This window comes from Scardinius erythrophthalmus, assembly GCF_964197995.2.
Source record: "Scardinius erythrophthalmus genome assembly, chromosome: 7".
NCBI lineage: Eukaryota > Metazoa > Chordata > Actinopteri > Cypriniformes > Leuciscidae > Scardinius > Scardinius erythrophthalmus.
Genome location: NC_138227.1, coordinates 22678582 through 22702183, shown reverse-complemented (window position 1 = coordinate 22702183; position 23602 = coordinate 22678582). Strand labels below are relative to the sequence as shown.

The 23602-nt window shown below is 37.5% G+C and overlaps 1 protein-coding gene across 4 annotated transcripts in view; it reads left to right on the top strand.

Moving 5' to 3' along the window:
- The window catches only part of nf1a (neurofibromin 1a), an 84908-nt gene that overhangs the window by 58193 nt on the left and 3113 nt on the right, over positions 1-23602 (top strand). For 2 of the 4 annotated variants that reach the window (XM_081370962.1, XM_081370961.1), the window contains 22 exons: positions 842-1274; positions 1657-1997; positions 2337-2539; positions 7865-8058; positions 8287-8427; positions 9844-10123; positions 10895-11109; positions 11931-11992; positions 12103-12244; positions 13532-13633; positions 13897-14037; positions 14320-14446; positions 15167-15298; positions 15393-15528; positions 15653-15816; positions 15915-16037; positions 16163-16281; positions 16507-16607; positions 17019-17161; positions 17469-17515; positions 20699-20915; positions 22350-22403. In XM_081370962.1, coding sequence (XP_081227088.1) covers positions 842-1274; positions 1657-1997; positions 2337-2539; positions 7865-8058; positions 8287-8427; positions 9844-10123; positions 10895-11109; positions 11931-11992; positions 12103-12244; positions 13532-13633; positions 13897-14037; positions 14320-14446; positions 15167-15298; positions 15393-15528; positions 15653-15816; positions 15915-16037; positions 16163-16281; positions 16507-16607; positions 17019-17161; positions 17469-17515; positions 20699-20915; positions 22350-22403 — 3617 coding nt within the window. Of the gene's footprint in view, positions 1-841; positions 1275-1656; positions 1998-2336; positions 2540-7864; positions 8059-8286; positions 8428-9843; positions 10124-10894; positions 11110-11930; positions 11993-12102; positions 12245-13531; positions 13634-13896; positions 14038-14319; positions 14447-15166; positions 15299-15392; positions 15529-15652; positions 15817-15914; positions 16038-16162; positions 16282-16506; positions 16608-17018; positions 17162-17468; positions 17516-20698; positions 20916-21317; positions 21396-22349; positions 22404-23602 lie in introns of all 4 variants that reach the window. The other 2 variants (XM_081370963.1, XM_081370964.1) reach the window with 2 other exon arrangements.

Below are 23602 nucleotides of genomic sequence, written 5' to 3'. Positions count from 1 at the left end.
ATATATACATATACACACAATAAAAAATAACTATTTTAAATTATGTTTTTAATGTATTTTTGTTCAAATAATGCAGCCTTAGTGGGTATAAGAGACTTCTTTCAAAAACATTCAAAATCTAATTTAACCCCAAACTTTTGAATGCTAGTGTACATAATTTAACTGTCATTTTAATCCATGTATATGGATTTTAAGTGCCCCTTTTGTCACAATCAATTTATTTACGACTGTTAGCCACTTTAACTGTATAATAAAAAGATTAACAAAGACTGAGTAGTTCGTTTTCCTCTCTTCTGTTTCCCAAACTCTCAATTACACATTAGCTTTAGAGATAATTGGTGAAGTACTTACTAAAGTGGATATAGAACCTTTCTTGTGGACTTATCTGGAGTGCTGGAAGATGAAGAACAACGACCTGAAGTAATGAGGCTTGATATATCGCAATGCAGAACACAATTACTTCCTGTCCCCACGCTTGATGATGTTATTTAGGTGTTTTTCAGCTGAGATGCTCTTGACCTGTGGTTGTAACAGTAGAAAACAGTGTTATATTTGGATTGCAGGTTTCCATTCTGTGTAAGCTGTCAGATGTTTGCCATTTAAGGGAATTGGAACAGACTGCTCGTTTAAGGTGTTTTTAATGTTTGAAGTAAAGGTTAATGTGTATTGTTTTTTTTATATGAACTTGAAAATTCAATTATTGCTCCTTTTATTATAGGTTTTTTGTGCACTTTTGGACATTCTTTCCAAAGGACGCTTCTCAAAGATGTGCAGTCCATTGGTTTTAGATCCAAAAACACATTAAAATTAAAATCTGAACTATAATTGTTATTTCTCTTAGGTTCAAAACTGGACAAATCAATGGTGATCTTCTGATCTACCATGTCCTGCTGACCCTCAAGCCATACTACGCCAAACACTACGAGATCGTAGTAGACCTCACCCATGTGGGCCCCAGTAACCGCTTCAAGACGGACTTCTTATCCAAGTGGTTTGTGGTCTTTCCAAACTTTGCCTATGAGAATGTGGCTGCAGTGTACATCTACAATTGCAACACCTGGGTGCGAGAGTACACTAAATACCATGAGCGATTACTGACTGGTCTCAAGGGGAGCAAGAAGCTGCTGTTTATCGATTCGCCTGCACGTCTAGCCGAACACATCGAACCCGAGCAGCAGAAGCTGCCCGCTGCTACCCTGGCGTTGGAAGAGGACCTCAAAGTGTTCCATAATGCCCTGAAACTGGCGCATAAGGACACAAAGGTGTCGATCAAGGTAAAAATTTGTAAAACTCAACCCAGATGTTATTTAGAGTTCGGTTTCTATTCAGTTTTAAAGCTGAAAATTATTTTCATCTAATGGCCAACAACTGATAAATGACCGATATTAAAAAATTCTCTACAGTTTTTTTATAAATCAAAACAAAATAAACTAAAAATATGAAATGAATAATTTTATAAAAATCTAGACATCACATTATTGTAATAAAAAATGGATATTCATTTTGTGATCTGCTAAAGATTAAGATTTACCTACTATTAAATTATTTAATACATGCTCAATTAAATATTCAATATTGCCCGATAACGAAAGTAAAATCTCTAATATTGGCTGATAACTGATATGGTACTGATATATCGTTGCCCATTCTACCTAGGTGGGATCAACAGCTGTACAAGTGACCTCGGCGGAACGCACGCGTGTACTAGGACAGCCAGTTTTCCTGAACGACATATACTACGCTTCAGAGATTGAGGAGATATGCCTGGTGGATGAGAACCAGTTCACTCTGACAATCGCTAACCAGGGCACTCCCCTAACGTTCATGCACCAGGAGTGCGAAGCCATTGTTCAGTCCATAATCCACATCCGGACACGCTGGGAGCTTTCCCAACCGGACTCAATTCCCCAACACACCAAGATCAGGCCTAAAGATGTTCCTGGCACCCTCCTCAACATCGCCCTCCTCAACCTGGGAAGCTCTGACCCCAGTCTGAGGTGAGAGACATTAAGCTTGAGTCTTTGGCCATGCTCAGGCTGTTTTCAGCCTAACAACTTGAGTTTTGGGTGAATAGTCCAATGCATCAAGCTGTTGTTGTTTTGACAATGAGCCTTTTATTTGCAGGCTTCTGTCTTTGTTTTGGTGAACTGATTAGAAATGCTAATACTGCTGCTTTGTGTCTTCAGTTCAACTGGGGCCGGTCTTGAACATTTAGAATCATAAACCTGTCATGTACAAAAGAAATATCACATTAATTTCCTCAAATATGGAAACCAACATGTTGTTAAAGTAAATTAGTAATTCTGAAAATGACTTGCTCTTAACTCCTTCAACAGGTCAGCTGCATACAATCTACTTTGTGCCTTAACCTGCACCTTCAACCTAAAGATTGAAGGCCAACTCCTAGAAACGTCTGGCTTGTGCATCCCAGCCAACAACACCCTTTTTATTGTGTCCATTAGCAAAACGCTAGCAGCTAACGAACCCCACCTCACACTGGAGTTCCTGGAAGAGTGCATTTCTGGCTTCAGCAAGTCAAGTCAGTATCACATGCAAAAAACACCCATCATTTTACACACACACACACGAACTTCCTGTTTCGAATGCGCATGCGTCGCGTCTGAGCGCGTTGTTGTCTTTGGAGCTCCATCGATTGATTTATAATTCTTGATTTCTCTTTAAACTCACTTACAACGAACATTTTCTACTTTTCCTCACCTCATAGTTATAACGCGGATTGTTGAGCAGACGCGTCTCAAGCCTTGTGATCCAACGCTGGATACTCTTATAGGTTACGTCCGTGGATCACGGCTGAACGCGTCTTCTCCGCACTCATTTAAGTTACAAACAAACATTTTTCACCTATCGTGCGTCTACTCTACACCCGTACCACTGAAAAGACGGATTATATCCAAGACTTAAGCCATAAATTAGTATTAATATTGATAGCACCACTGGTAGCGTCGTTGCTAACTTAACTTACTGTCCATCTGTTAAAATGGCGAATATATCAAATGTAAGTAGTCTACCTTTTGGTGCAGGTGAGGACACATTTGAGCTGCACGCGGTGCAGTCTGAGCTGGAAGCTGTTGAGAAACAGATCCACGACCTTTTAGTAAGAAAAGCCGAGCTGATAGACCGGCGTTTGGCTCTCGAAACATCGCGCGCCGAGGCACACAAATCAGAGATTAATGTTACTAACCCGCTGACTCCGACCTCGTCTACTCCGTGCGTTCCTCAACATCGGTCCCGAACGTCGAGGTCGCGATCAGCCATGGTCTCGTTCACTCCGGCTCCAACATGCCATCACGAAGCCTGGATTTTTCCGCAGCGGAAGTCGCGAGTCAGGTCTAGACCAAGAAAACTCTCTCCGACCCTCCCGGTTTTCGAGATATCCACACAAAACCGCTTCTCCCCTCTTCGCGAAACAGAACGCGATGCTGTGATCATCGGCGATTCCATCGTTCGACACGTACACGTTACGTTAAATAAAAGTAAGGTGCATAGTCACTGCTTTCCTGGTGCTCGTGTTTCCGAAGTCGCTGCTCACGTTCCCGAGATTCTGAACGAGCGCGTCGGAACCGTTGTCCTGCACGCGGGAGGGGCCGACATCAGACTGCGCCAGACGGAAGTTTTGAAGAAAGACTTCAGGAATCTGATCGATACGGTACGCAGCACATCGCCTGATATAACGATTATTGTGTCAGGACCGCTTCCCACGTACCGACTAGGTCATGAAAAGTTTAGTAGATTATTTGCGCTTAATGAATGGTTAATGTCATGGTGCAATGAGCAGAAACTTCTCTTTGTAAATAATTGGAATCTGTTTTGGGAGCGTCCTAGGCTTTACCGTGCTGATGGCTTACACCCAAACAGATTCGGATCGGATCTTCTGTCAGATAACATCTCCAAAATGTTAAATACCTTTTGACTAGTAAACAAAAGTCCAAATCATAGTCTCTGCTGCACCAATTTAACTGATATAAATAGTGTAGAACATTGCATAGAAACTGTGTCTATTCCTCGTTTAGTGAGATCAAATCATAAATCTACTGCAGGATCTAGAAAAAATCTAATTGTTATTAAACCAGAAAATGTTGCTATTGGTAATCAAAAACAATTTTTAAAGCTAGGTCTTTTAAACATTAGATCACTCACACCTAAGGCAGTTATTGTAAATGAAATAGTCACAGATAATAGCTTCGATGTACTTTGCCTTACTGAAACCTGGCTTAAACCAAATGATTATTTCGGTTTAAATGAGTCTACTCCATCAGGATACTCCTATAAGCACGAGCCCCGTCTGAATGGTCGTGGCGGCGGTGTTGCAACAATCTATAGAGATTTTCTCAATGTTACTCAGAAAACGGGTTATAAGTTTATTTCATTTGAAGTACTTGTACTAAATGTTACGCTCTTAGATGATAGAAAAACATCCCTATTATCTCTAGCCTTGGCTACCGTATATAGACCGCCTGGGCCTTACGCTGATTTCCTAAAAGAGTTTGCAGATTTTCTCTCAGACCTATTAGTTAACTTCGATAAAGCATTAATTGTTGGAGACTTTAATATCCATGTAGATAATCAAAATGATGCGTTAGGGGCTGCGTTTACTGATTTATTAAACTCCTTTGGGGTCAAGCAAAACATTACCGGACCGACTCATCGATTTAATCATACACTCGATTTAATTATATCACATGGAACCGATCCAACCGATATAGATATCATTCCACAAAGTGACGATGTCACTGACCATTACATGGTAACTTGCATATTACGTACTCCTGTAATATATCATGCTGCGCCGCGTTATCGATTAGGCAGAACAATCCTTCCATCCACCATAGATAATTTTTCAAACAGCTTATCGGATCTGTCTCAGCTGCTCAGTGAACCCAAACAAACAGATGAACTTGAGGAATTAACTAGCACTATGAGCACCATTCTCTCTGGATCATTGGATATTGTTGCGCCCATTAGATTAAAAAAGGTCAGAGAGAAAAGTAAAGCACCATGGTACAACAGTACTACGCGTGTTCTAAAGAGAGAAACCCGTAATTTAGAGCGTAAATGGAAACAAACCAACTTAGAGGTCTTTAGAATCGCATGGAAAGACAGTATGTCACGTTATAAAAAGGCCCTAAAAGCGGCCAGGGCTGAGCATCTACGCAAACTAATAGAAAACAACCATAACAATCCTAAGTTCTTATTTAACACCGTGGCGAGACTAACAAATAAACAGATGTCTCCTGAACAAAGTATTCCATTACAGTTTAGTAGTAATGATTTCATGAAGTTCTTCACTGAGAAAATAGAAAACATCAGAACCACAATTGTAAACGTTCAATCCTCAATCGCGCCTTATAATTCAGCCTCAATTATCACGCCGCAAGAACAATTACAGTGCTTTTCAACTATAGAACAAAAAGAGTTAAATAAATTTATCATTTCCTCTAAAACAACAACATGTTTATTAGATCCCATACCAACTAAACTATTGAAAGAAGTGTTACCTGTAGTGGAAGAGCCTCTCCTCAATATTATTAACTCGTCTTTATCTTTAGGTCATGTTCCAAGAACATTTAAATTGGCAGTTATAAAACCTCTCATTAAGAAACCACAATTAGATCCGAATAATCTAGTAAATTATAGACCCATTTCAAATCTACCTTTTATGTCTAAAATACTAGAAAAAGTTGTGTCCGCTCAACTGGGCTCTTTCTTACAAGAAAATGACACCTATGAAAAGTTTCAGTCTGGATTCAGGCCGCATCATAGCACTGAAACTGCGCTCGTTAAAATCACAAATGATTTACTTTTAGCTTCTGAACAAGGCTGTATCTCAATATTAGTTTTACTTGATCTTAGTGCTGCGTTCGATACTATAGATCATACAATACTCTTAGATCGACTACAAAATTATACTGGTGTTCAAGGACAAGCATTAAGCTGGTTTAGATCGTATTTATCTGACCGCTACCATTTTGTTTATTTAAATGGAGAAAAATCTATCATAACTCCAGTAAACTATGGAGTGCCGCAGGGATCTGTGTTAGGCCCTCTATTATTCTCAATATATATGCTGCCACTTGGAAATATTATAAGGAAACATGGAATTAGTTTCCATTGTTATGCTGATGACACTCAAATCTATATTTCATCACGGCCAGATGAAAACGCTAAATTATCCAAATTGACAGAGTGTGTTAAAGATATAAAAGATTGGATGACGCATAATTTTCTTTTATTAAATCCAGACAAGACAGAGGTACTACTTATCGGTTCAAAAAACCACCCACAAAACCTCTCACAATACAACTTTAACATAGTAGGATGTCCTGTTACTTCATCCTCTACAGTAAAAGACCTGGGTGTTATATTAGACTGCAACCTGTCTTTTGAAAATCATATTTCATATGTTACAAGAACAGCCTTTTTCCACCTTAGAAACATTGCTAAGCTACGTAATATGCTATCAGTTTCTGACGCAGAAAAGTTAGTTCATGCATTCATGACCTCGAGACTAGATTACTGTAATGCGTTATTAGCCGGTTGTCCTGCATCCTTAATAAACAAGCTACAGTTAGTCCAAAATGCCGCCGCTAGAGTTCTAACTAGATCAAGAAAATATGATCATATAACACCGATTTTATCATCCCTACATTGGTTACCTATAAAGTCCCGTATTAATTACAAGGTATTGCTACTGACTTATAAAGCCCTAAACGGCTTAGCTCCAGTCTATTTAACCGATCTTCTATCGCCCTATAATCCATCGCGCTCTTTAAGATCACTAAATTCGAGGCTTTTGGTCATACCTAGGATATCCAGATCCACCAAAGGAGGGAGAGCATTTTCACATTTAGCACCAAAACTCTGGAATAGTCTTCCGGATACTGTTCGTTGCTCAGACTCGCTCTCCCAGTTTAAAACTAGATTAAAGACGCATCTCTTCAGCCAGGCATTCATATAATACTTTTAATCCTACAGTTAAATCCGACCTCTAGTTCATAAACGCCAGAGGAGAACTGGCCCCCGACTGAGCCCGGGTTCTCCCAAGGTTTTTTTTTCTCCATTAGGTCACCTGATGGAGTTTTTCGGTTCCTTGCCACTGTTGCCTTTGGCTTGCTCAGTTGGGGATATTTGGGGATATTTAATTGAATTAATCAATCAACGATATTATTGATCAGCATTACCGAACGTAGACGTTCCACTAGAAACAAACATTGATGTATTGTTCTAATTTATTACTGTGAAGCTGCTTTGATACAACCTGTGTTGTGAAAAGCGCTATATAAATAAACTTGACTTGACTTGACTTGACACACACACACACACACACACACACACACACACACACACACTGTATATTCTATCGTTCATTTTTTTTTAAAGAAGGCATTAAATTGTTCAAAAGTGACAGTAAAGACTCTTCATTTTAAAGATTTCCATTTCAAATAAATGCTGTACTTTTGAACTTTCTATTTGTCAAAGAATGAAAAAAGTATCATGTTTCCACAAAAATTAAGCAGCACAGCTGTTTTTAACAATAAGAAATGATTCTTGTGCACCAATGATTTCTGAAGGATCATCATGTGACACTGAAGACTGGAGTAATGATGCTGAAAATTTACAAGAAATAGATTACATTTTAAAATGTTGAAATAGAAAACAAATATGTTACTGTATTTTTGATCAAATAATTGCTGCCTTGGTGAACATAAGAGACTTCTTTAAAAAACAAATATTAATGATCCCAAACATTTGACCGATAGTGTGATACAAAGTTGTTTTTTGAGGAATTTGCATAGCACCATTTTTGTGTCATTTGTTACAAAAATGTCTTTTTTGGGGGTTTTAGGTATTGAGCTGAAGCATCTGTGTCTGGAGTATATGACTCCTTGGCTCCGTAATTTGGTGCGGTTTTGTAAACACAATGACGATGCCAAACGACAACGCGTCACGGCTATCCTGGACAAGCTTATCACAATGACCATCAATGAGAAGCAGATGTACCCCTCCATACAGGCAAAGATATGGGGCAGCTTGGGTCAGGTAGGCCCCTTCAAACCCTCATAAAACATTATTACATAAAACGTAATTGAATTTGATTTGCAAGCTTATTCCATCCAAAAGGTTCCAAATATTTTCATCTGATAACTGCTACAACAGGCATTACAATGATACATGACTTCAAACCTTAACACCCCTGTATATTTCTACAATAATTTCACGAAACTCTGTTAGTCAGCAGTTACAGATTGCACCATTTTCCTTGTATAGATCACAGACCTGCTGGATGTGGTGTTGGATAGCTTCATAAAGACCAGTGCTACTGGGGGTTTGGGATCCATCAAGGCTGAAGTGATGGCTGACACAGCTGTAGCCCTGGCTTCAGGAAATGTCAAATTGGTGTCCAGCAAGGTAAACGCTTACTGCTCAGCTAACATATTATACTATAATTCCCTATGAATTTGTTTTTAATATATTGTTTAATATGATGTTGTTCCTAAGATAACCTTGTAACAGAACACTCAGTTAGATACTGAAATATTAAAAGCTGCATTGCTGACCTGTAATAAATGATTTAAAACATGGAAAATGCAACGGAACCAAAACCCAAAATGTAAGCCATTTCGTTTTTTCCTTTATACTGTAAGTAATCTTGTTAGCACAGATTATTGCTGCATTGCAATTTTTAATAATTGTTTTCAATTATTTTGCATTTATATACGGTATAGGATTTGATAATGATATGATTTGTCTTTTTAGATATATATAGATATTTTTATTATTTTATTTATTTGCGGATTGAAATCCAGGCCCTGAAACGGCTTCAGTTACATTCTATGCCTTTTTAAAATAATTTTATACAGTTTATTTCAGTCTAAATGTATACTCCTATTTAATATCATACAATATTCAATTATCAATCAAACCAGTTTTATTTCTTGTTATCATGTCTGTAAAGCCCATTAACACTTTTACAAAGATTTCGACTTACCGCTTAAAGTGTTTCTGGCTTTTGTGTTCCTGAATCATTCCTCTTGTGATCTTCTCCTGGCTGACTAGCTCTTCTACCCAACATCTATTATCCTAAGTGTTTGTGCACAAATGCCCAATTTGTACGTGTACGCACAGACAGACAATAGTTAGCCAGCGGGGCAGTCACTCCTATTATATGGACAACTGTTAGTCATCATTACGCTCAATGGACGTCATTGTCAGACACTTGGTCAAAAGGAGAGCCACATTTGCGACTCCAATACGTTAAGTGGCTTGATCTTTATGGTTCTTGATTAACGCAGGAACCATAACCATACATCTTCTGCTATTTTGAACTAGTTGGACATATTTAGCTGTTTTCCCAAATGCTCAGCTATCCTGAAAAGCCAAATATTGTTTGGTTAGCATGTGCCAGCCACTGCTGTCACAGTGAGCAGCACAAGGACAGGCTTTGTCCAGTTGTTGCGTCTGCTTTTCTAAGACTCGTATAGCAGCGGGACACTGAGGTTAAGTGAGGGACCGAGCATAATCTTATTGAGAGAGCAAATAATGTTTAGGTGCATGTCACAGTGTGAAAATAAAAGGCACATTCTCTGGATTCTATTTGGTATTGGATTACTTTCTGATTTGAAGTTTGTTTGAAATGATAAATTATGCCTTTTGCAAATAATCATAATTTTGATCGTTTTGTAAACTTAATGCTTTTAAACAGCTTCAGTGATGTTTGTTTGATTTAGTGTTTCATTAGACTTATTAGTTTTCATTTTCACCAGTGACTAATTAAAGCATTATTTCTTACATTGTTTGCAATTGAATTATAAATTCATCTCTCAGGTGATTGGCCGAATGTGTAAGATCATCGATAAGACGTGCCTGTCTCCCACCCCGACCCTTGAGCAGCACCTGATGTGGGACGACATCGCCATACTGGCCCGTTACATGCTCATGCTCTCCTTCAACAACTCTCTGGACGTGGCCGCTCATCTGCCCTACCTGTTCCACGTCGTCACCCTGCTGGTGGCCACCGGCCCGCTGTCCCTCCGAGCGTCCACGCACGGCCTCGTTATTAACATCATCCACTCGCTCTGCACCTGCTCACAGCTTAACTTCAGTGGTGAGCGATAAATCACAGAAAATGGATATTGACCTGAAATCCATATTAAAAATAAATATGAATTTGGAAAAGTTTTAAACATTTAAACTCAGAGGACTGCTAAGTATGAAATCCAAATAATTTTTTTTATGAATTACCCATAACCATGTATCATAAACCTAACACATTGGGGTGTGTTAAAACACATTAAATGTTATTAATATTCAATGTTTAGATAAAATTAGCGTTTAATTTGTATATTTCTTTATATTTAGCCATCACATTAATGAGTTCGATTTTAAAATATATAAAAATAAAAACAGTTCATTTAAATTGTAATAATTAGTGCTGTCAATCTATTAAAAAACAACTTATAAATTGCACTTAACATTTAAAATTTTTAATATATTTTTAATTAGTATTATGGTATATTTTAAATATTTCTTTAATGGCATAAGTGCTATGAATGAAGGTCTGTACTAATATCTCTATTAAATTGATTTTTTTCTCAGTTTATGGGTATGAAATGAGTTATTAAACCTGAATTAATGAACATTATTGTACATAATATCTGTACATAAAGTTTGTTTTGTTTAGTTTTTAAAAATAGTTAAAATTCTCTCATCATTTACTTACTCTCAAGTTGTTCCAAACCTGTATGAGTTTCTTTCTTCTGTTGAGCACAAAAAATATATTTTGAAGAATGCTGATAACCAGACAGGTTATATATATATATATATATATATAAAACCTGAGTCTGATTTGTTGCTGTTCTGGTTTTTGCTTCTGCAGAGGAGACTAAACAGGTGCTGCGTCTGAGTCTGACGGAGTTCTCCCTGCCCAAGTTTTACCTACTGTTCGGCATCAGTAAGGTCAAATCTGCTGCGGTCATTGCCTTCCGCTCCAGCTACAGAGACCGGTCTTTCTCCCCCGGCTCCTACGAGAGAGAGACCTTTGCTCTGTCGTCCCTGGAAACGGTTACAGAGGCTCTTTTGGAGATCATGGAGGTCAGTTACCAACATTGTGTATTATAGAAGTGAGCTGTCTAACCACTTTTTGTTTCGTTTAACTGCCGATGTCCAGCACTGTGTTGATCCATGTAAAGGATATATTTTGCGCTTTGTGTAAATGGATCAACACATGCTCACTTCATCCACAGAAATTGAGATATAAATCCACTTTATAGAGTCATCAGTAACAGTATTGGTATCTGTGGTACTGGCCTTCATTTATAGTACTTAGTAAAAAGATGCCATTAAACAAATATTTACAATGTGTAAAAAATAAATAATGCAATATAAAATATATAAAAAACCTTAATGATAGGTCCAATTTAATCACAATGTGACAAATGATTATAATTTAATTTAACTCTTTTTATTTTAATATATTTTTAAATGTAATGTTATGGCAAACCTAATTTATTAAATATAAAGGAATATCGAAATAGTTGTATATATGGGATTTCTAACATATTTGAAATATTAATAACATTTAATGTATGTAGACTTACCATATGTATTATGTTTTAATACATATTTTGACATTGAATCTCCAAATAAATGTAGAAACAACGTAAATATGGTACACTAAGTACAATGAATGAAGGCCAATATCAGGAGTATTGCTACTGATGTCTATTAAATGGATTTTCTTTCTCAATTTCTGGGGATCAAAAAAGATGAAATCACTGCGCTCAACCGAGTCAGGGTGAGTAGATCCATGAAAATTATTGTTAGGAAAAATCCATTCAAAGGGCAAAGTTATGATTTTTATAAATGCGTATGTCTTGAAGTCTTTTATTTAACCAATAGTTGTTTTTCCCCAGGCCTGCATGAGAGACATTCCCGGATGTAAATGGCTTGATCAGTGGACTGAACTGGCACAAAAGTACGTTGAAAACATTGCATTTCACAAGAGTTTTTTAACATAGTGCAATCACATTAAAATAACAAAATCTGTTACCTCGACTTATAATTTACATTTTTTTTCTTGGATAGGTTTGCATTCCAGTATAACCCATCTCTTCAGCCACGGGCGCTGGTGGTGTTCGGCTGCATCAGTAAACGTGTGACTCACGGGCAGCTCAAACAGATCATTCGTATTCTCAGTAAAGCCAGTCCTCTGCTCAGCATTGATCGGGTAAGCTCTCTTTCTCTCATCTGCTTCTCTCTCTCAAACTCCCTAATTTTAGATACGATTTTAATTAGCTTGCATTCACTTGTTTTTGCAAAATAACAATGTTAATATATGTTGATTTTATAAAGTTGTCTTCTCTAACGGTTCCATTTTTTGATAAGGCTTATAGAAGTGCACAGCTGTGCATTTAAAGCTGAATAAGTATTCAATTTATTTTTTTATTTGAAGGTTGTCAACAGGATGCAGATAGAAGTAGAATTAATATTGTCTGAAATTCAAATGATTTTTTCATGAATTGCCCATAACCATGTTATCATGTAAATGCAGCCTTGATGTGCATAAGAGACTTCTTTCAAAAACATTTAAAAATAATAAAAAAGTAGTGTAGTAGTGTATTTATGAAGTCAATAAATTAAGATGTCTGTTTACTTTTATAAAGTCTGAAAACAATGCGTTCTATATTTTGTTTAGACAAAATTTTTAACTTTTGAATTTTGTCGGAATTTATACAGTTTTAAACAGTTTAAAGAAATGTCAAGTCAAGTCACCTTTATTAATATAGCGCTTTTTACAATACAGATTGTTTCAAAGCAGCTTTACAGTGATAAGAAATAAATGCATCATTTTTTGTTTTGGCTGTACAGCAGCTCTAGAAGAAAGTCATTGTCCAGTTTAAGCAAGCTGAACATTGATTAATATCCGTTATTAATTTCCTTGAATGTCTAATCAGTTAAGGAAAAATTACATAACACAAAATAAACATAATTTATGAATTAACTGTATTTTATTGATCGTTCATGCTGTCACAACACATCAAACTGGTTGGACTACTTAGATTTCTCTGTTGTCACTGACTACACTGTCACTCTTCCTTTAAAGGGATAGTTCACCCAAAAATGAAAATTCGGTCATTATTTACCCTCATGTTGTTCCAAACCAATAAAACTTTTGTTCATCTTCGGAACACAAATGAAGATATTTTTATGACAGCTACGCAACTTCCACTTTGGCGCTACAAAAGTTATAAACTTATAAATTGAAAGGCAATTCTTGACCTTTTCCCCAATCCTGTTAAATACATCTAAATGGTGGGCATATTTTGTAGTATTTTTGTAGTATTGTGACTATATTTTGCCTGGAAATGATGTATGTTTGTGTTGTATATGCAGTGTGATTCAGGTCTGTGCAGAAATGCAGTGCGCTAGTCTAACTGCTGTAGTGTCATTCGCTCTGACGATTTGCTGGCGTCATGCTCCAGCGCTCTGTCTGATTAATGCTGTTCCTCCACAGGGGCTGGAGAGCTGCTTAAAGGGGCCGGATAATTACAACAGCCAGGTTCTCATCGAGGCCACTGTCATCGCTCTCACCAAGCTACAGCCTCTCCTCGATCAGGTGCAGTCACGTTGCGTGCTGGATTCAATTATTAAAACATCAGCAGCTATTATAATAAACCATCTGAAGTAACACGACTGTAACAATGTTTTAATTTACTTCTCTCAATGTGTACATGTGTGAAACCTATTTTTGCATTTCCGTTTGATGATGTGGAAATGAGTACATGTGCGAAACCTATTTTTGCAATTCCAGTTGATGATGCGGAAATGACACACTACTCTCATTGATAGTGTTTTGTGTGCTTGTTTAATGATCTACAGGATTCTCCCATGCATAAAGCTCTGTTCTGGGTGGCTGTGGCTGTGCTTCAGTTGGATGAAGTGAATCTGTACTCTGCGGGTACCGCCCTACTAGAGCAGAACCTGCACACACTGGACAGCCTCCGGGTGTTTAATGATAAGGTGCTCAACTGAAATTCACATTTAGACAACCACAGACTTAAAACATGTTGATATTCTTAATATTATTATTGTTTTTCACATAAATGTGATGTGTGGAGCCAAATGACATTCTGCTTTCCATCTCTGGATAAAATGGGTGGAGCTTGACCTAAGTCGGTTTAGGGTGTGGCTAGACCGTCAAGCTCCACCCATTGGCTCTGTAGCAGCCTCTCAGAAAATCAAGGTAAAATGTATTGCAGTGTAAGAACTCTGAGCAGTTATCATGTTTTCACCTCTTAATAGAGTCCTGAGGAGGTCTTCATGGAGATCCGGAAGCCACTGGAATGGCATTGTAAACAAATGGACCATTTTGTGGGACTCAACTTTGCCTCCAACTTTAACTTTGCATTAGTGGGGCATTTACTCAAAGGTATTGATTAAAAGATCACCTATCCACCTTATTTTGCAATGCGGAAGCTATTTTCTGTGAATGTGTGAGACTTAAGATTCATTAGCCATTAATAATAATAAAATGAATGAATAATAATTACATTATTATTATATGGAAATAACTAAAAGAGTAGCAAAGTGCAGTAAATTATATGCTCTACAAACTTGTGTGTTTAAGATTACGATAATAGATTAAAATAATATGAGAAATGCATATTGTTTGCAATATCGAGCAGCAAAAACAGGCAGTTTTTCTACAGCTGAAATAACTGGAACGGATGGCACCGGAAGCCGCGCAGTTTAAAGTAAAAAATACGGTGGCTAGATAAGCTGAACTGGCCCTCTGTTGCAAGGGTTTATCAGGATTGTAATAATAATAATAAAAATAATAAATCTGATTCAACTTGCATATTTCATTTGATGTATTATTAATATTATTTATGTCATAATCTGACTTAAATATCTAACTCAAAACTAATCTGGGCCAGTGTTTTCAGTGGATTAATAATAATAATTAAAAAAATATATATATTTTATTAACTATTCTGTGTTGATGAACTAATGCATTACTGACATCAATAAATATGTATCAACATACCAATGAATGTATTCAGAGGTTTTAGTGATTGATCACATTGAGCATTAGAAGTTAATCAGTAAAATGTCTCTGGTTCGTCATCTTTGTCTTTTCTTCTTGTAGGATACAGACATCCCTCTTCCACCACGGTGGCGAGGACGGTGCGTATCCTTCATACGCTCCTGGGCCTGGTGGGAAAACACCGCAGCTGTGACAAGTTTGAAGTGAACACGCAGAGTGTGGCCTATCTGGCCGGTAAGTTAAAGCCAGCACAGCCTTAACCTTTAACAACCTGTATTTTGTATTTATATTCTGATAAAAACATCTAAAGTGGATGTTTGTGTTTCAGCTTTGCTCACAGTATCCGAGGAGGTGAGGAGCCGCTGCAGTCTAAAGCACAGGAAGTCATTGCTGCTTTCAGAAGTTACCATGGAGAACTTTCCAATGGACACATACACAGTGTTCGAAACGGAACCTGAATGCAGGTGAGAACTTTTCATCAAATGTTCCCGGTTTCTTTCTACTATACACTTGCCTTTCCAACCATACTATATAGATTTTTTTGTTGTGTTTTTGTTTTTGTTTTGATGATCCTCACACTCTCTTTAGTGTCAGGCTTCTGCGTGAAAACCAGCCCTGGGCTTCTCCGAAAGTGTCAGAGCGCAGCCTTGCACCTCCGTACTCTGCCATGGGACAAACCAGCCTTCGCCCACGCAAATCCATGAGCGTGGACATGGGCCAGCCGTCGCAGGCCAACTCGAAGAAACTACTGGGTATGAGCGGTCTGTGGCTTCATTCTTTCAAACTGGCTTTTGATCAGGCTGCAGCTTTACTTAAGCTTCATACTTGCGTGTTTTTATGTTTATTCTAGGAACTAGAAAGAGCTTCGATCACCTAATATCGGACTCGAAAGCCCCGAAGAGACCAGATATTGAGTCGGGCATCACCACGCCTCCAAAAATGAGACGGGTGTCTGAAAACGACTATGAGATAGGTGAGTTTTTTACTGCATTTGCCAATCAAATGTGTGATAGCCAGTGCTGATCTAAGTGTAGTTAATGATAATTAAGCATGAGAAATGAGAGCGATCGAATCGCTAACAGCTCTTCTTCGTTCCAGAAACCCAGAGAATAGCCAACTCCCATTTACGCAAAGTGTCCATGTCCGAGTCCAACGTCCTTCTGGACGAGAACGTTCTCACAGACCCGAAGATCCAGACGCTGCTCCTCACTGTACTGGTGTGTGCTCCATACCACTTTCCTTTGTACTTGTTCTTGTGCTTTAAATCCTCTTGCAGGTGGAATTAAGGATGAAATTGTATATAGAATGTTTTTTGCATATTCTTTGTGTAGCACAAGAAAGTTAAATAAAGATGATTCATTTTCTTTTTCCAGCTATATGATGTTTATTATACTTTATGTAATGTAGTATAGCAAAATATATATTTTTTTCTTTTATTGCAGGCCACACTGGTGAAATACACTACGGATGAGTTTCATCAGCGGATCCTGTACGAGTATTTGGCTGAGGCCAGTGTGGTCTTCCCCAAGGTCTTTCCCGTCGTGTGAGTGTCTGAGATTCAGGGTGAAATGTTGACCTTAATGGAATGCGATTGAAACTTATAGATTAAGAACTTTATAGAGAATAGAAATAAGCATGGGTTATGCAGCTCCAAGGTGAAAACAAAAATGTTCTTCTTCTTTTTTTAGCTTTCAGGATTTTTTTATTTTTTACTATCCAACAGGATGGAATGTTTTAAAAGTAGTATAATTTACATGTTTAAAAAATGGGTAACACTTTACAATAGGGTGTCTTTTGTTAACATTAGTTAATGTATTAACTAACATGAACTAACAATGAGCAATACATTTGTTACGGTATTTATTAATCTTTGTTAACATAATGGACTGTGAACTAACAATGTACAAACATGAACTGCTGTATTTTAGTTTGACCTGTGTCATTTTTATCATAGCCACAACCTGCTGGACTCCAAGTTAAGCACCGTCCTGTCCATGTGCCAGGACCCCAACCTCCTGAACCCCGTCCACGGCATCATTCAGAATGTGGTCTATCATGAGGAGTCTCCCCCTCAATACCAGCCGTCCTGCTTGCAGAGTAAAGCCTAGTGCCAATCTCTCCAGTCATTTATTAATATTCAGATTTCTTAATTATCTAAAAAGAAAGTGTTTAAAGTCTAAAGGCTTTCAACTTAATGCTGTTAGTTATTATTGAATTGATTAATTATGCATATAATTACTAAAAAATTCAATTGACAACCCTAGTTTTGAGGGGTTTTTTCATATAAAACTATCTTTATCATTATCTTCAGATGTCTGACCAATTTCCCTTTTTTTCCCCCTTGACACTCCATCCCTCTTGCTCTGTCATCTGTCTCTGCTGTCACCTCTCTCTTGTCTCACAGGTTTCGGTTTCAACGGCCTTTGGAGGTTTGCCGGGCCCTTCTCTAAGGTATGATTAACTGCTCCCATAAACGCTTTTTATTTTCCAACGGAGTGCAGTGAAGAAATTGTGTGCTGCGGTCTCTCTGCAGCTTCCTAGATTTATTGACCAAAACGGATTTTCTCAAACATTTCCCGCGCCCATCCGGTGTCTCCGGCTTGTTACTCTCCCACAGTTCTGCTGTGCGGTTTAAGAAGGCATAAACGACAGGGATGTATTGCTTATGTATCTCTCGCTGAAGGAAGTGTTTTCCCACTTTCATGGCTCAGCAATAATAATTCATTTCCTATAGCCTTGTCGTAATGCAGGTTTTTTTTACGTGCCCTGCCAATACTTTCACTGTAATGTGTTACAATATTTCAGTTATTATATTAATAACTTTAAAATTATTTTATGTAAATTAGATTTTTTCGGGACACATTTTTGTGTTGGAAAAGTATGAATTTTTTTCATTAAAGGGTCATGAAACCCTAAATACATTTTCTGAGATTTTAACAGAGGTATGTGTGTTGAACATCACTGAAGACAATGTTAGCATCTGTTAGATTTAACTGTAGGGGTTTTTTCTGCTATTTTCGTCTTTCAGGGGTACGATCTACACCGTGTCCACATCACAGGTTGTGACGTGGCAGTGCACTATAATAACTTCAATGACACGTCAGTGTCACATAATTATTCTTGAGACTGACTTTTCTTATCCTATAAATAAGACACTGTTTCTTAATTATTCATGACACCATGTGGTGCTTTCCAGTGATAGTAATAGATGATAGAGGCATTCATTGCAAAGTGTTTGTTGTGTTTGGGAGAAGAATAGAGTAAACTTTATAGTTACTTACACAATGTGTATCTAATATGAATAAAACACGTTGTCAATTTATAATTGAAAGGCTTGTTTTTTGCCGCTTCCATAGACATCAGTGTGTATTTTACAAACTGTAAATGTATTTTTGCTAGTACTTATGTGTGTTGTAATGTCTGAAACCTAAAGGAAAGATTATGTGGTTGAAAACACTGAATAGCTGTTATGTATGTCAAGCGCTGATCGCATCCGTCTCTGGCTCAGCGCCAATCAAAGTGTGAAAGCACATTTGAATTTAGCAGCTGATCACGTGATGCACTGGACATTCTAATCAGAGTTAATCTAATATATGTAGCAGGGCATTCAGTTACTTTTAAAAGGACAAACAGATGGTTAGTGAATTTTTTTTGGGACTTTAAAAATAAAAATCTTGTGTTTCCTCACATTTTACCCCTGATTTTTAGTGAGAGTCAGTATGGGCCACTGACAGATGACAGTTGCTCGCCCCCCTCTTCTTCTCCTTCCCTGTCACACTCATTCCTCTCCCTTCTTCTCACAGCCATCCATGCCCATTTTAGTTGCATTTTTCAAAAAGATTGTGAGGTAGACTTGAGCTGAAAGAGGGGGGTTTCATGACCCTTTAAACTTTTTTTTTCTGGCCTTGTCAGACAGTAGTTTATTTTTACTTGCCATGCCAATATTTTCACTGTAACATGTTATAATATTTAGATTATTTTAATTATTTTTGTTAATATAAATTAAGTATTTTTATTAATTAAGTCTATTTTAATTGTATGATCATTATCCTTATTTTTATAGCTTTACTTGCCTTGTCAATATTTTAACTGACTTCACCACAAAACTTAAGATTTTATTATATAAAATGTATTACAGAAATTATTGTATGTTATTAATATTATAGCTACATATTTTTATGTATTAGAAATATAGATAGATTTTTTTATTAAATTAAGTTTTCTATACAAAAAATGCAATACCTGGAATTATGCAACTAAGACTTCCATGATAGCTATAAATTCATAAATGCTATTTTGCTTGAAAATAATGTAATGCATTGCAGAAAATAAAAACTGGTCAACACAGTCAGACTGATGTTGGAACCTGATTGTTGTAATGTATGAACATAAGCACTGGCCCAGTAGTGGAAGTTACTTCCGTCAACTGGCCAAAAAATATCCCACACTGGCCCTGACATCCTTATTGTTGAACCCTGACCATAAAATTTCTTGAATGTTGTTGACGATGTTGCTAATAAGGGGCTGAATCATTACTGTTTGTTTTTGCCACAGGAATCCTAAAGATCTCGGTTGTTCCAGTCATTGCAGTTTGCCGCTATTGCTCAAATTTATTGTGAAATATACCATTATGTTTCTGAGTAATCAAACGTATGATCAGTGACAAAATGGGTGACAAATGTCCCTTATTTACATGTGCCATTTCTAAGGACCAGGGCTTGACATTAACTTTTTTGATCACCAGCTTCTGTGGCTAGTAGTTTTCCAAAGATGCTAGCCACTCAGCGTTTTCACTGGCCACAATTTTGACATCAATACCATGGGGGAAAACTGCCATACAGATATTTTTAATACCTCATAATTTCGCAACAGGTATATTAGGCTGCTGTCACTTTAAGATCTGACACATGGATCCATTATGCTGTTAAACATGCATGTTTACATTCACTTCAAATATAACTAACTGTTTATGTGAATACTGGCCAAGACAGGATTTTGTCATCATTTTGTGTGTATTTGACTAAGCGTAAAAAATATATATAAGCAGAGAAAAAGAACTCAGTTTAGTACTAAGGACTGGCTTTATGTGCGTGGACTTTGGGTGTGAGCACAAAATTTGTGGGAATGAGAATGTGGGAAAAACTATGCGCAATATACGCAATCCCACGGCAAAATTCAAGCCCTGTTACAGCAACAATATTCATCCGGAGCAAATGAAACGAGTGAGTGAGGGGAGGCGGGTTTGTGTGTCAGCTCGCTGTCGGAGAGATGAGAGAGAGAGAAAGCTCAGCTGGTATCGTGTATCTATTCAGTGGAAAATTAGTATTGGAAGCGTTTCAGATATTTCAGTATCGAAATGTATCAAAAGAATTGATATTTTTGACAACACTACATTGCACTTAGTTTATTTCAGGTGCCTTTTTAAAAGACTACAATTGAAAAATGTATAGCCTATATTATATATAAAATTCAACCCGCCAAAGTGGCATAGCAGGAGTGACCGCGTTACACGCCACTGCCGAAATCCACTCACGTTTGGTGGGTTGGCGAGTGTTAATGTCAAGCCCTGCTTAGGACCAAATATGATAATGTTAAGTGATTATTAATCACACACCTGCTTTTACTCTCCAACAGCAAACCCAAATTCCAGACTATGCCGAGCTCGTGGTTAAATTCCTAGATGCTTTGATTGACACCTATCTTCCTGGCATTGAGGAAGAAGGAGGGGAGGAGTCACTGCGCACGCCCACCTCTCCGTATCCGCCCACAGTCCAGAGTCAGCTCAGCATCACGGCCAACCTCAACCTGTCCAACTCCATGACGTCCCTCGCCACCTCACAGCACTCACCAGGTCAGTGCTCACTTCCTGCACTGCACGCACACTCATTCGCTAATACACACACGTAGACGCAAATTAGCCAGTAGTTGCTCACTTACCTTCACACATCGTGTGCTACTCACACCTGCTCACATAATCGTGATTAGTGCATACATTCCCTAGCATTAAAAAATAACACCGTAACAGCTGTAGCCACGCTGCTGTTTGCGATCGCAGTTGCCAGCGCTTTTCTGTCTGCTTCCATATCAAAAAGCATCGCCAGTTGACAGTTTCTCTGGTTTCGCTAGATGTGCAAGACGTGCAGGGCTTTGACAGTGGTTGTGTGTGCATTTGACACCTTTGCTTTGCGTTTGTATCTTCATTAACCTCACTGCATTCTGTCTCCTTTTCATTGGGAATGTGCTGTCGGTTCAGAGGGCCCTATAGTTTATAGGCGGTCCCCAACTCTCTCCCATCCACGAACCACAGAGGAGGTGCCACCGAAAACAGCTGGTACAAACCTAAACTATAGAGCTGTGTTGGGCAATTAATGTCCAGTTCTATAGTTTGCGAACTGTGGTAACTTATTTAAGTGCCTATTTCTTGTCTTTACTTTTTTTCAGTGGTGGCAGTGTGATACTATTCAGGTTAAATTGGCCGTTAAAGAGTATATATTCATACTGGAGAGGTATTTCTTTATGCACATATTAGGGCTGCACGATATTGAAGAAAAATGCGATATGCAATAACTCGTTAAATAATGCGATATTCGAAATATGATACGATAATGCTTAAAGTGTGTAAAATAAACGTAAAATATATTTCAAATTATATAACCTACATGTGTTTCACTTTTTTTTTGTGACAAGAAAACATCCCTACAACTTCTGAAAGTGAACATCAGTGTTTTACTGTAGCGTAAGAAGTGTTATTTTAACATCAGTGTAAACCACGGGGTTTAGGGGTTCAGGTTATGAATTAAATATATACTGATTCTTATTAAAGCTACAAAAGTTATTCAGCCAAGAACAGAGAGTGATTTTCTCTTCGTCTTTTGTTCATGACCCCAGTTATTGCAAGCCATTTCGATATGCATATCGCGATATATACATTGCGATATTTCGATAATTTCGATATATTGTGCAGCCCTAGCACATATGTAACAGTAGTCATTAGATGATCCAGCACCAGCAAGCACTTAAGCGAATGTCTAAATCACATTCCTTCTCACTAATTTCTCCTTTTGATATCAATTTAATCTGCATTTTGAGCTAATATCAACTGCTTCTTAGCTTCACTGTTCAGCCGAACATTAAGAGTAAAATGCAGTCAGATATATCTGTAAGCTGCCATTTTTTTATTTTGATTTCCTGTTTCTTCCATTCATCTGTCCTTCCTGTCCTCTTTTGAGTTGTGAATGTGTCACTCATGTCTTTTTTTTTTTTTTTCTACTCTCTCTGTGTGAAGCCTGTCTGCCTTGCTCTAAGTCGGCTGTATTCCCACCTCACCTCGTCCTCCCAGGTACTCATCGACCTCCACTGTGTGAAAAAAGCAGTTGTCGCCATTCGTAGAGTGTTTGAATTGTAAATCTGCTGCTGGAGTCAGTAGTAGATGCTACTGTCAGATCAAAGCAAGAGGGGCTACTTTAACAGGAACTGTGAAGAGAGATCACAAGGGCCTGGTATTAAACAAACACTCACATACAGAGCTGAGGACAGAACATTTGCAGTTTTAATAGCATCGTTAAAGGCTTTTCACACTTGAAATTGTTAGGCCAGTGTGCCATTTTTAACCCTTAGTTAGCGCTTGGTTACTTTTTTTACATTTAGAATTAATGTGTTTAAAAAATGTTTTAAAATGTATCTTGGCCAAAAAAAGTGGCTGTTTGGATTTAAATAGGCAAATGTTTAAGAGTCTATGATTGGATCATTATTGCAGTGATTATGTTATGTGTTTGGCAACAGTTTTTTGGAGTCATTTTGTCAATACAAGATCTTGACCAAAAATTTATGCAGAAATAACATAACATTTATTTCCATCAAGAGGTGCATAATTTTTTGGTCAAGATCTTGTATTGACAATGCAAGAGTTTTTGTTTATTAGAGGTTGAATACTGCCAAGCTGCGCATACTACTTCTGAATAGGATGTCCACTTCATAAATTGTATGAAAATTATGGAAATATATGATTCAGATCACTCAAACAATATATGGAAATGGAGGGGCCCTTATATGGTCAGTAATGGAGCTTGGTTTTCATCAGGTGAAAAAGTTTGGTGCTGCGCCCAGACAAAATCTTACTGAAAGCTCATTTTTCAAGACATTTTCTTGGTTTTGTCTAAAATAGTCTTGTAAAATGTTTTTATAAGATATTTTTCTTTTTCACTTTCCTAATTTATTTGACTTCTACAATAATCTGCCAACCAATTTAGGACTTTATTCCGAATCATTCTTGAATTACAACCATTTAAGTTTGGATGACAACTAAGAGGTTAAGAAATGAAAAGCTACACACTCCATCAATTAGGGTTAGAAGAACTGTTGCCAAACATATAACATGCTAGAAACATAATAATCACTGCAAGAATGATCCAATCATATACTCTTAATCATTTAAATCCAAACAGCGGCTTTTCAAACTTGGATATGGAATTTGATATTTAAGGTAGTTTATGGTTTGCTGTCTATTACAGAATCGCTTGATTTCTTTGTTATATACTT